General features: G+C 37.6%; 2 protein-coding genes across 2 annotated transcripts in view; one reads left to right on the top strand and one right to left on the bottom strand.

Annotated features, from left to right (window-relative positions):
• Positions 1 to 689: 689 nt before the first annotated feature.
• On the bottom strand, positions 690 to 10,246 carry LOC104123641 (fatty acyl-CoA hydrolase precursor, medium chain). Its single transcript, XM_009635914.2, has 13 exons — positions 10,171 to 10,246; positions 9,374 to 9,578; positions 8,841 to 8,979; positions 8,442 to 8,575; positions 7,770 to 7,923; positions 7,418 to 7,519; positions 6,476 to 6,574; positions 5,855 to 5,995; positions 4,457 to 4,537; positions 3,444 to 3,591; positions 2,652 to 2,801; positions 1,032 to 1,104; positions 690 to 879 (listed from the first exon to the last, which is right to left on the bottom strand). The coding sequence occupies exons 1-13, from the start codon at positions 10,244 to 10,246 to the stop codon at positions 690 to 692; spliced, it is 1,692 nt and encodes a 563-aa protein (XP_009634209.1).
• Positions 10,247 to 11,251: 1,005 nt separating this feature from the next.
• CIAO2B (cytosolic iron-sulfur assembly component 2B) overlaps positions 11,252 to 13,147 on the top strand; it is a 4,913-nt gene continuing 3,017 nt past the window's right edge. Inside the window, exons 1-2 of the mRNA XM_035891531.1 lie at positions 11,252 to 11,374; positions 12,477 to 12,629. Coding sequence (XP_035747424.1) covers positions 11,252 to 11,374; positions 12,477 to 12,629 — 276 coding nt within the window. The remainder of the gene's footprint in view (positions 11,375 to 12,476; positions 12,630 to 13,147) is intronic.

Below are 13,147 nucleotides of genomic sequence, written 5' to 3'. Positions count from 1 at the left end.
TGGAGCAGAATGCAAGGCACCATGGAAAAGACAGAAAGCGTGAGACTAACGTTACCTATGTTGATCCTTTTAAAGGAGTTATTGCTAAATTTAAAAGAAAAGAACCTGTGGATAGTGGAGACTATTTCTCCCTTTTCTAATATTTGACAGACATCTTACTTCCAGGACTACTGTTACCAATTATGTGTCACAAGAGTCAGAAATATATTACCTCTGTTGTAAAACTGACTTATAAAGCAGAACGTTTTTAGTTCATTTTTTTTCCCCCACAGAGGACATTTCTGTATCTAAATCAGACCAAAACTTCTGTACTATTGCTGATACACTTGACATCAAAAGACAGTTTTACTTGCAGATCCAGTCTTTATTGATTTCACTTTATTAAAACAATGTTGCTGCTACATTCTGTCTTCAGTCATGGGGAAGCGACAGAAAAACCTGATCTGTGGGGAAATCTGGTACCTATGTTTTGTAAGTGAGGCTTCTGTTATGCACATGAAGCCGGGAAGAAGGGGATCACAAAGGGGAAATAGATCAGTTGGAATTCTTACAGTGAATAATTGCAAGTATGACAACTGTGAAGAAACGGTGAAAAGAAGGGAAACACAATTTTATCCTCAAAATTATTTTAAGTAATTTTTTTTTACATCCTAATAGTTTGCCTACTGTGTGCATGTTTAGACTGTAAATTATAACTCTGAATTAACCTTTTTGTTTTCTGTTCTTTTGTTATTTCTCTTTTCCAACATCAGCTTTCTCCAGAAGTCTACCTTCTTTTCTTTCAACTTTCTGGCTTTCTTTTGTTTTAGATTTATCTGTAAGTATTCTTCATTTAGGTTATAAGATGGCCAGTCAACCAAACCTTCCCCATTAGGATTTCTGTAAACAACAAGAAAGAAAGAGTGAACGCCCTTTTCAGTTGTGGGGAGCGAATTCAATCACAGCAGTTAAGACTGAATCAACAAAACAGCTAATTCACTTTGGAGTCAGTACAAACCAGTAATATGTGTAATGAATCTCATGAGTCTTACCCATTTCGAGCAAAGTTAGCCCAGTACTTCATTAGAGTTCTACTAAGGTTCTTTTCCTCCTCTGTAACTTCACCTGAGAGAAAAAATACAAAGTAATTATTATGTGTAGCAAAAATCAAAACATTGCTACTACAGAAGCAGCATTTCAATCTGTGAATATGTTGTAACAACTTAGTGATCACAACCGAGGCACTGTACCTGCAATATGTCAGCAATACAGCAATCATCAATAGAAGATTTCAGCAGACTTTATGAATGAGATTAGCATAATTATCCTTATTCTACAAATCAGGGTACAAGGAAATAAGGTGAAATATAGGTGAAAATAATTTTAGTTACAGTGTGTTATTAATTACAAATGCATCTCAATACATCAAGAAAAATATTTGCTATTTTAATGCTCTCAGTAAATTCAGGCAAACAGAAAAAGAACTGTATAGTGTTTTCTAGTGTAGGATAACAAGTAAAAAAAAATATATATAAAATATGAGCAAAATCTTATATTTTGCTTAGGCTCTAGTAACAGATTAACAAATGCTTTAACAACATAGCTGAATTGTTCCAAAGGTCAATGGAGTAAAAGGAAATACTTTCATTTATGCAGGCTTTGAAACAGACTACGAACTACTGTACAAATGGCAAGAATAAAAGCATAAAAAATGGTGAATTCACTTAAAATAAGTAGAATTTCTGTGTTTCTTTGTCAAAATAAGAACTGTTCCTAATTTGTTTCACGGGAAAGAAAATACTCCATCCTGAGTACTATTGTTTTAGGCGTATGCAATTAAAGCAAATTGCTGGATTCATAATATTCCTGAGGACATGGCATCTTGTACCTAACTGCTCAATGATTGGCACATTCATTTGGACTGAAACAATGTGGGATTCTGCCTGCAGGAACCAGAACTTCCAGAATCCTATGAGAATCCCCAAATTTACAAGGCAAAGGCAATTTTGGGAGTACACCCTTAATCCTTCCTCAATGGACCAGTTCCATTTTGAATAAAATGCTTAAATATTGAGTCATAGAAGAAAATAGTCTTTAACCTAACCATTAGATCTTTACACAGAAAATTAAACACTGGAATTTCAAGCCTTGCTCTAATCAACACAGCTGGACCACTATCCACAAAAGAGACCAAGTCCCCCATTCTCTGGAGCCTGACAGCCCAAAGGATTTCCTGGAAAGCAGAAGACATGAGCTTAAATTCCTCAGGAAGAGAGAGCCTAGATTTCCTGCTTCCCAAGCACTCTGCTAATCCCCCGTAAGTTTAATTGACCTTTCCTTCAATTTATTTTTCAGTCAAAGCTATTTGGCAAATTCAAGAACAGTACTAGTATAATGACAGTGATTTTTTTCTAGCAAATGCCCTATTTGCTAAATTGTTCACAACGTGTAATTTACTGTGCTTCAGAAACAGCAACCTGTGCATGATGAAGAATGGAGGAGACAGTAAATTAGTGTTAAACAAATTCTAACAGGAGAAAGGGTTATGCTTTGGTCTCACTGTTGATATATGCACTTTAGTCTGGTGAAAATGGAAGTAGCATTACTGAATAGTATAAAGCCAGTGTTACGAGAGCAATTTATAAGTGAATATTGAATGTTCTATTCCTTACTACGTAGCTGAGTATCACCGGCCAGATATGGTCCTCCAAAGACAAAGCCAACTTCATCTCCATGATCAGCTTTCACATACTCTGGTTTACTATCCCAGTATGAAGTGGGCCGATGCTGATATTCAAAGAAGTAGGCAGGAGCTCCAGACTCTAGCAGATGTAACATTTAGAGAGTTAAAGAAGGGCTGCATAAATTATGGTTGACATCAGCTGCTTAAAATATTAAATATGCCCAAAGCTTTATGCTGGCATTTTTAATATAATGTTACTTTTAAATATATATTTTTATTTTTAATTCAAAGTTAAGAACTCACAGCACTTACATAAAAAAATGAAAGATTCGCCACAAGAAAACTTACAGAAAAAAAATAACAAATTCTTTTCCAGTTCTGGGTATTTTGGCATGGCTTGTCTACACTTAAATACCAGAAAATCTCCAGACTACAGAGCTGCTGACTTCCCAAGCAGCAGTGGGCCAAAGGACAAATTCCAGGTTGCTTTAATATTTTTAAATTTTTAAGCCTGTGTACTTCACTTAGCAAATATTTACCTGTGTTATCATGCTCTGCTCTCAATATATTGCAACTATGAGCACAAGTGCAAGACACTAGCAGAAAGATATAGGAGTACATACACTTGCTTCACACAGTCCTGCAGACCTCTATCACTCTGCACCCCCATCAAATTCCCAGTGGGAATCTCAAGGGCTGCCTATTACACAACAGGATTTGTGTCATTTGATCCAGCATGTAGTAAGAGGTTTGAATATCCTACTGATGTTCATTAGCTCACCCTTGTGATAATTCAATGCTTTAATGGATGGCATGACAATTCCTGCATCCCCTAGCAAGTCCAGAAATTGGTCCCGTAGCTCAGCAGGATCATCTGTGTTTCCTAGATATTCATCCACTATCACAGGCAGAAACTCTGGTGTTAGATCCTAAGAGAAAAATGGGAAATAAGAAACAAAAAGAAAAATTATTTCTCTGAATTAGCAACTAAAAATGTCATCTTTTAAACCTCAGAGATTCCACAAAGGCACAAAGGTCCAGGGTAGCACCCATGTTGATGGGAAACCATGATGGCAAATAAAACCTATTCAGGCTTTTGTTGGGGGAAAAAAAAATCCCAACACCAAAAACCAAACCAAACAAACCACCTCAGGTCAAATTTGCAACAGATGGGTTAAAACTCTATAGGAGTCAATGAATATCCAGCAACTTCTCCTGATAATACCTTTGGCTTCTGTTTTCTTCAGGAGAAAAGAGATGGTAATAACAAAAGTAAATTCTCTGAGTCCTTGAAAGATTATTTACTATTAAACTACAGGGCACACAGCTTACGTTTTCAGTGTTAGAATTTGCTGCTTGAAAGATATATTTAAAAACTAGGAATGCAAAGTAACTACTTTAAAAGTTACTTTTAATTTAATGTAAACATATTGAAAAATCCTGCCTTGAAACCCATCAACCATGAGATTAGCCATCAGATACCATAAGATTAGGAACACTACTATAGCAATCCTAAATACAAATACATAAGATAAAAATGTTGGTTCAGAGGTCTAGAAGGAAAAAGGTATTTCCCCAAATCCCAGGCCTGACTCAATCCTAAATCTGTGTAACTCACATACAGCATAGTCCTGTCAGCTTTGCTGGGACTCTCCCCAAACCATAAAATGACCTCAAGTCTTAGTAACACTATGACTCAAGCAAGAAATTAGAGAACACCAAAATTCGCGAATCTGTTCCATGCATTAAAAAGAAATTTCACTTCTCAAACTAAATTAGTGCAACAGTTCTTACCATCATTGGTAGTAAAAACTCTAAAGTTGAAGTAATTGATTTTTTATCTCCTATTTCCCTCAAACCTGGTATTTTTGATGTCTGCACAGAAAAAAAAGAATGTTATTTGCACCATTCAACTTCTCCAGTATTTTTAAACATTAGAACTACTTAACTTTATTCTTAATACTGGTGTTTATTCTTGAGGCATCATATCATATGCAAAAATGCAGTACGATGCAGCAGCTGCCTTGAAAAGCTTGTATTTACTGTAGTAAATGTTTTCCTTGGTGAAGGTTTCTACATAAACCACTCATACCAAGTAGTTTATCCTTAAATCTGCACATATTGTTAAGAAAATTTTAAGACTAGGAAACATTAGGGAAAAATTGAAGCGAAAAGCTTCTTCTGTCTCAAAGGCTTATCTTCCCTATGGTAGGGCAGATCTTAAAAGTCACTGACAGCCTCTCTGTCTCTAGTCCAGTTGTTTGAACCCTTTGAAGTAAAGGTAAGGTAATGCTCCTCCTCCTTTAGAGCATGGCATAAAATGACTCTTCCGTCTGCAAAATGAATTAGAACAGATTTCACTCTACATTTGTCTTCTTGGAGTCAGTACCAGCACGCTCCCTGAGACACACAAGTTACTACGCGGAATTAGAACAAATGCTTTGTACTACATAGATGAACATGAATACTTTGCAAATGAAGAGGACAAAGAAGAGAGAGGACACAAATCCACCTCCTGCAGTTTTGTGCACTGTATAGTAACTGCTCACTTTTTGGAGTTACCCATGGAATACATGGGTATCGAGAAAGAATTTATGCACTGAGAATGGGTGGGACACCCACATTATCCCCATACTCTGTCCCCAGCTGAGATTTTCAAGTGACAGATCTTTCTGCATGGTAACAAGAAACACAGGGGCAATGATAAAACCAGCAGTCAGAGTTCGCAACGATGTATGGGGTAAGCTGGTTAAGGTGATTGATGCCACATTTTTAAACATTCTATGTATCAAGCCTGAATACTGTGTGTGTAACATCTGTGTGTTGTGGGGGAAAGGATTGTTTGGTTTTTTTTAGTAATAAGCCCTGGACTGTTGCATTCTTTTTCCTCTCTGACTGGATGAGGGATTAAAATTTTAGGATAAGAAAATACTGTATAAAATTGATGTTCCAAGGACGTCCATGTAGTTTAACTTGCAGGATGAAGCCTGTCTCACTGTTTTGTGACCAACTGGTTCTGGGCCACTGCAGAATCATAATGCAAGCAAAGTTTACCTTGTATATATTTCCAACAATGCAAAGCCTTTTGGCCATACTTAAAAGGTGCCCTACCAGCAACTAACTTCTCAGAGTTGCCTGCATCTGTTAACACAAACATTCAAAAAAAACCCAGAAGAATAGCCATTAAGTTACAGATCTAATATTCCAGCCAAATTCATTGTTGGTGACTCCTATCATAAACGGGACTGCATTAAATTCTTTTCCAGCCAATATCTCTTCAGGTGGCTTATGAAGAAATACTCCATCCAAAACTAAGGGTAGAAATGGGATTCCCTGAAGGAAGAGAAAAAAAGACCAAATTACTTGTTAATAGTATTTTCCTCTTTTCCTTCATCACATAATAAAATGCCCACATTTAATGTTCCAAGTGCAAAAAAGGGGCTTTAAGAATTCTGAGTATCTACAGCCACTGTAGCATACATTTACAGTTTTGCACAAGAGTATAAAATACTAGCCTGGTTGAGTCATGGTATGGAGTAATGTAATGGTTTCCTGATCCTGTGCTGCTTCTAACTGACATCAAAACATATATACGCTTGAGTCTTGCTCACAACTTTACAGGTGCTGTGACACTTCACTGAAAACTCTAAAGAGAAATTATATGAAATTATTTCAATATTTAGGGGGTATTCTGACAAAATTAGGAAAAATCAACTTTGGAACAGGCCAACAATGAACTCTAGTCAGAGGCCGAGCTAAAGTTTTGCAAGCGTGCCATTAAAAAAACCTGTTACTAAGTAAAGTTTCACCTACCGTACTGTTAAAGACGATATCCTTTGCTTCCTGGTTCCTTAAGCAGTTTATCAGTGAGAGTGAACTGTTCATCTCACAGTTAAATAAACTTGCAATTTTCTGAAAATTATTAACAAAGACAAGAACTGTTAGCTATGAAGTGGCCTTCAGGGGTTTAAAACAGGAAATTCTTATACGCAGTACTGTTAATAGTTTTTATTTAAGGGCTGGTTTAGGTGAGCTTGATGGGTCTTTGAGTATTTTATTTTACCAGAAATACTACAGTTTGATCATGAAGTGAAATTATTTTGGTATATTTATCTTTCTTGCTATATTTCCATTCACTGTTCTACAACAAAGCTTGCTGTAGAGATAATATGAGGTTGCAACATAAATCAAATAAGGCAAGAAAATTCAGAAAATCAGCTTATGAGAGATGTACATTCTTACTACCTGCTGTTTCAGGAGGAGAAATGAAAGGAATAGAGAGAGGAATTTAATTTTAAAGGTAGTTTTTTTTTTTTCATTAATTTACTTCAAATAAGGGCCCTCCATAGAAGATCGTAACTGAATAAAACCTGAATGCCTCTTCTGAATTTTAATTAAACTTTCCATAATAAATTTCATAGTTACTGTATAAGTTACAGTGTGCATGAAAATGCCTAGCTTGGCATGTACATAACTGAAAATATGTAACTTGACCCACAGATATTATAATCACATAACTATACAATCTATTTCCAACCCAAATGAGCACAGTAAGAATGAAAATAGACTATTTGAATGAGAATTTACCTAATGCTAATCTATACATTTATAAGTATGCCATGAGAATAAATTTGATCAATGTTGTTCCATATATGCAATCAGATTTTCCCCTTTTCTCTTTTAATGAAATTATCAGATGTAAGAAATACCCTATTTTAGGTTATAAAGGCTTTAAAATGCAAAAAGTGAGCCTACCTTAAGATCTGTTGAAAGAAGTAAATCTTTATCAGGGGGGAGTAGAATTCCACTCTGTGATATTGCTTTATGAAAGAGACCCTTAGACAAAGGAGATAAAACCTGCCGAGAAGGGAAGAACAGAAAGTATTCTACATTAAGGTCCTTATCCCACAACTTTATGCTTCACTAGACTGCTGGATTCAGTGGGGAATTACACATTTTTATGTGCTCACAGGGGAAGTGTCCAGACATAGCAAAATGTGACATTAATCTTACTTCAAAAAATCATACTAAGCATGAAATGTTACACTGAGTTTTTGAAGATTTTTTTTTAAGACTTTACTTTTTAGTACATCTACTGTATGCCTACATGTGCAAAAACAGAGCAAGATCCTGCAGATACACCAAAGAGTGTGACAGATCCTGGATCTCCACCAAAGTGTTCAATATTTTCTTGGATCCACCGAAGAGCTGCTACTTGATCCAAAAATGCCCAGTTCCCACGAGCATGTTCATCACCGGTACTGAAAGAAAAGGGGTATAAGCCAACTTCTCAGGAAGAGTAATAGCTGTTCTAATATCAGAATAAAATAAATCTCACCAACTTACATTTTGTGCAAAGTGTCATATTTGGCCAAGGAAAGATCTGCATAGCCTACTGACCTAAAGCCCTTCATAGTCAGATTTAAGCCCCGCTGACTTACTTGCCTCTGCTGGTTGTTCACATGCGCAGATGGATTCCTGGCCTTTACACGATAGCTTTTGCTTTACGATGGAAGTAAAGGCAAGAACAAACATCTGACCCAGAACCAAATAAGCCCAGCTATGATTTGATAGAAGGCTACAATCAAATTACAATGCAAGTGGAATTTACGGACATTTTTTAATGTTCTTAAGTCCTGATGTCAGTGAACTATGTACATTTAAATCACTGCAACAGTGGGAAGTTGGTATAGAAGTTCAGGTGATTTAGAAAACAAAACTACCCATGCTTTAAACATGACAGGAAGCATTTTGTAAAAAGTGAAATAGGTCATCTTACTTGAGGAATCCAAGGAGTCCAAGTCTGTACTGTATTATTACTACCACAATGCTCTCGTAGGCTGATAGTGCAGAACCATCATATCTAGAAGCACCACCAAATATAAAATTGCCTCCATGGATCCACACCATTACCTTAGAGAAAAAAGGGTGAGACACACTTTTATACATTGCTTGGTAGATTTGATTTGAAAAAGGAAGACAGCATCAGAGAACTAAAACCTCCAAATCACAGAAGCTGAATGGGACCTGAATTTTAGGTTGGTGGTCTTCGAATTTTACATAATAATATTATTTTTGCTAATGCATCATCACATTTTCAAAAGCAATTAAGTGACTTAGGAGCTATAATTAGCTACAAACTTTGTAAGACACAAGTTTGTACAATGGCTTTATGTACAGGTAACTTGTCCTTCTTGTTCGAACCAGCAGGGCTGTAAACATTTAGATACAAACAGTCCTCAGAAGTTCGGAATGGAATGTGTTTTTCTTTAAAATTTTTTTCAGCTGTTTTCAACATGGACAGATCCTGAGGACATCTTCACAAAAGAAAGGAAGCGTGACTATTAGTAATAATACTGCAATAGCAACAATGTAACAATGATAGAACACACTTTCTTTTGCCCTACAGGCTGAATTGCACACATAGAGGTGCAACCTGTAAAAGCACAACCCTATACTTGTACTTAAAAAGCTGAATTATTTCAGCACAGTATAATGAGAAAATGTGATTTCCAAAGACAGGAATTTCCCAGGAATTCTTTGTGGTTCCTAGTCCCACAGTTTTTACAAAATATTTCAGTACCGGCAGCATATTCGCTACCAGTCAATACAAGCTCCTTATGAAAAATCAGACCTCTGTACCATAATAAACATGACAACACTGACAAACATGAGCAGGTCCTAAATACCAATGATTTTAACAGCTCTCACAGTGGTGGGTAGGAAGTTGCATCTCTCAGATCATTCCAGGGCTCAGGTGGTTCAGGCGGGGAAAACCTCAAGGATCCGACGGGTGCTTTTGCAAAAGGAATCCCAAGGAAAACGTTTACCAGTCTGTCTGTCCCCTTCACATTTGCTTGTCTCCCTTTGAGCCGCCCAAGTGCAATAGTCACCTCTGGCTCAGCACCAGTCTGTCCTAAGTAACACATAAGATTAAAAAAAAAAATAATTAAATTGCATCTTCATAATTATCAGACAGACTTTTCAATGAAGCATTTTTTACTGACTGTTTAATTTAGATTTCAGTTTTTTCCTTTTAATTTTGTTCAGTTTTCATTTCGCTTTCACGCAATGACAGACACCCCCTGCCAAACGCTCCCATAGCTGGCTCTGCCAGTGACAACTGGAGCTAGGTAAGACATAGTTTACTCGCTGTGCAGGAGCATAAAGCTTGAAAACAAATTTCAGAGCAAACAGCAACTGTCAAAATCATTATCATTTTCTAAATTTACCATCCAACAAGACCTTAAAAATATTTTGTTTAGATAATTCAGAAATGTTTTTGCTTTCTACCTTTTAAGAAAAACAGAAAGTTTTATTTTCATACAATCATCTCAGAAATGGTTTAATCTCACAAAATCAGTAATTTTTGCATCAAGCTTTTCTGGATACTTTTGCAGATTGCTAACAAAAGCGTAAGAGATGTACTACTGTTGAAACTCACTACACTGCAACTTGTTAGTGCAGTTGCTTCCCCAATAGCAAGAATAACAGATTTTGCATCTCACCTTCTGCTCCGCAAGTGATGAATGCTATATTATAAAACAAGGTACAAAACAAAGCAATCTGGCTTTGAGGAGCCATTTTTCACCCCTGTTTGGACGCTATTCTGGCTGTATGCGGAAGAGAACAGTACAAAGGTCCCTGAGTAGGGAGTGCAGCTAAATTCCCTTTTGGACATGCACTGCATAAAGCCCTTTCAGAGCTGTATTTAGGGAGTGTAAATACAATCCTTAGTGTAAGGCAGCTAACCATTACCTGATCCTGAGAACAGATGATCCGAAAATGACCCAACACCACCTGTGAACAACAACAAAAGGTCCAATCATAGTTAATCTGCTGTTAATCCTACAGGCAGAGAACATAGTGATGCTCTGAAGAGGTTCCAGAGCTGTCAACACTTAAATTCATATAAAAAAAAAAACCCAAACCAACAAAAACCTCACAAAAAACCAGGATTGCAGATTAAAAATAACTAGGAAGTAACAACTAAAAAAGAAAAAAAAAATCAAAATTGTAAATTCTTGCAGACATTTTAATGAGGGCTAGCACATTTGTACCATAATTGACACTATATATGCTTTCCAGCAGGGACTGGCTTCCAGCCTCCAAATTAGTTCTTTATCCCTTCTTGAATAAAAATAGCCCTCCTGCATTTTTCAAAATTAAAGGGGAGATCAAAGTTGAGAGTCGGATTATAGCTTCTTCTGTATGAACAGCCTCAGTGGAGGTCAGAAAGCAAGGGCTATATACCAACACCTTATGGGGTATGTACTTCCCTCAAAAGAGTGGGAGAGGGCCACGACCTCACTTTTTCTGTAACATAGCTTCCTAGAGTGGAAACAGTCTGGCAATCCAACAGATAGGTTTTGCCTGATGGCTGAAAAAAATCCTAACAAATTCTGTAGTCTGTAGAAGCATAACGTCCCCCAGTGTGGATGACTGGCCCTAAGCAGATTAGGCTCAAGGCCTTCTTCATAGCTGGGCCTACAAGCCCAGCCTGCTCCACTCCCAATCTTCAACTGGCAAAACACCCTCTACATAACGGGTCTTTGCCTTTCCACCTTTGATTCGTTTCACGTCTCCTGGATGAATGGCGTCATCAGCATTCAGCTGCAAAGCTCCTCTGCACTGCTTTCACTTAATTCACCTCCAGCGTGGACACTCATAAAGCTTGTGAAGCCAACTTTTCCACCACAGATCGTACATCATGTAAGTTCATCCTGTTTGGGAAACAGGTTTGTCAGAGTAAGGCAATTCTTCTTTAACAAAAAAAGGGTCACAAATGAGGTGATAGGTAAAATAAGATTTTCAATGCAAGAGAATTCAAAGCTACTTGCTATTTCTTACACAGTTCTTGAGTCTCTGGGTTGCAATAGCTTTGGGAAGTGTGCCAATTTCTCACTAATTTCACCTGGAACTGTGCAAATATGCATTGCAGAAGATAACTTGCCTCTTATTTTTTATACTTCCCTCAAATCTTTCTGGACAATCCTTTCTGTTGCATTTATTTTTGTTCCAGTCCAATGTGAACTGTCCTGGGATTTTTGTCAATTCTTGTGGACTAGGAAGACAGACGAAAACCAGCAGAGAGACTTCAACATATGGGAATAGGTGTGTGTACCTGTTTGTGTGCATGCACATCCATCCATGCACATATACAGGAGGCAGGGAACAAGGCATTGGAAAGAGCAGGATTCGATGAGGCTACTTAAGTTGAACGCTTTCCATCAGTGAGATCCAACCAATATGGAATTCTTATGCTGCCAGACTGAACCCTCTTTATCCAATTAAAAAAACAAAACAAAGCAAACAAAGCGCACTTTTAAAATCAGCCAACATCTTCACCACTAAGGGTAAGCCAGCACCGTCAGCTTTGTATTTCCTCAACAGCCAGAAAAACCATGCTTATCAACAAAATTCATTATCCAAAACAACATACACTAATTGAAAGACCAACTTAAGGTAACAAAGGATTAGATTAAGAAGTGTAATGTTAATGTAATCTATATATTAACTGAATATAAAACAAAGCAAAGATGAGAGCAGAGATAAATAGAAACTTTGCTCACAGGTAGTTTGCTCATCTAATTTAAAGTATCAGCAGATGTGCAAACATATCCGTAATCTTCAGAACAGGTCCCACTGGGGGCAAACCCGATCTGGCCCAACTCCCTGCAGTCAAAAGCACACCCAAGGTAACCACCATTTCTGTAAGGCGGTGCCGAGCAACAGAACCACAGTATGCATCGCTTCAACAGCTTTTGAAGCAGCAAGCCTCAGCTCTTTTCAAATCCCCTTTTCTTTCTGTCAGCTGCCGGGGAAACTGCTGCCCTCCACCTGGGGAGCATGTTCACATCTTCTTACCCGCCACCATGACTGGACGCAGCAGGCAGGAAGAAAACCAAACCCTACACAGATCATTCTTTGCAAAGAGAAATCAAACATGGCAAGGAAGCTAAGAGAGGTAATATACAGCATGTTTACGCAGGAGTATGTGCTTTAGTCGCATTATAAAGGGGGGTGTGAGGCCAAACTATGTCATCATTACACTCTATCACTCCAGGTTCTTTAAGCTTGTAGTTTTTTTTAGAGACAGTGTGGCTTTTTAAATTAAATTAAAAGATTAAAGAAATAAAACTTTAATCAAAAGCATTTTGTATTTAACGTGCAGTTTAGCCTACCCACCCTTGGCAGCACTAAGTTCACTTAGAATCATAGAATCATTGAATGTTCCCAGGGATGGGGCCTCCACTACCTCTCTGGGCAACCTGTTCCAGTGTTTTACCACCCTCATTGTAAAAAATTTCTTCCTTACCTCTAGCCTGAACCTACCCTGTTCTAGTTTAAAACCATTTCCCCTTGTTCTAACACAGCTGGCCCTACTAAAAAGACGTTCCCCATCTTTCCTATAGGCTCCCTTTAGGTACTGGAAGGCCGCAATCAGGTCTCCCCGCAGCCTTCTCTTCTCCAGACTGAACAAGC

The sequence above is a fragment of the Egretta garzetta genome, unplaced genomic scaffold (assembly GCF_000687185.1).
Source record: "Egretta garzetta isolate BGI_Z169 unplaced genomic scaffold, ASM68718v1 scaffold23, whole genome shotgun sequence".
NCBI lineage: Eukaryota > Metazoa > Chordata > Aves > Pelecaniformes > Ardeidae > Egretta > Egretta garzetta.
This window is presented reverse-complemented; position numbering and strand designations above follow the sequence as displayed.

Coding starts and splice junctions, on each gene's coding strand:
- LOC104123641 (XM_009635914.2), bottom strand. CDS start 10,246: ATGGCTCCTCAAAGCCAGATTGCTTTGTTTTGTACCTTGTTTTATAAT. Junction 9,579..10,170: donor CATCACTTGCGGAGCAGAAG/GTGAGATGCAAA, acceptor TGTGTTACTTAG/GACAGACTGGTGCTGAGCCA. Junction 6,575..7,417: donor TTCTTTCAACAGATCTTAAG/GTAGGCTCACTT, acceptor AATAATTTTCAG/AAAATTGCAAGTTTATTTAA.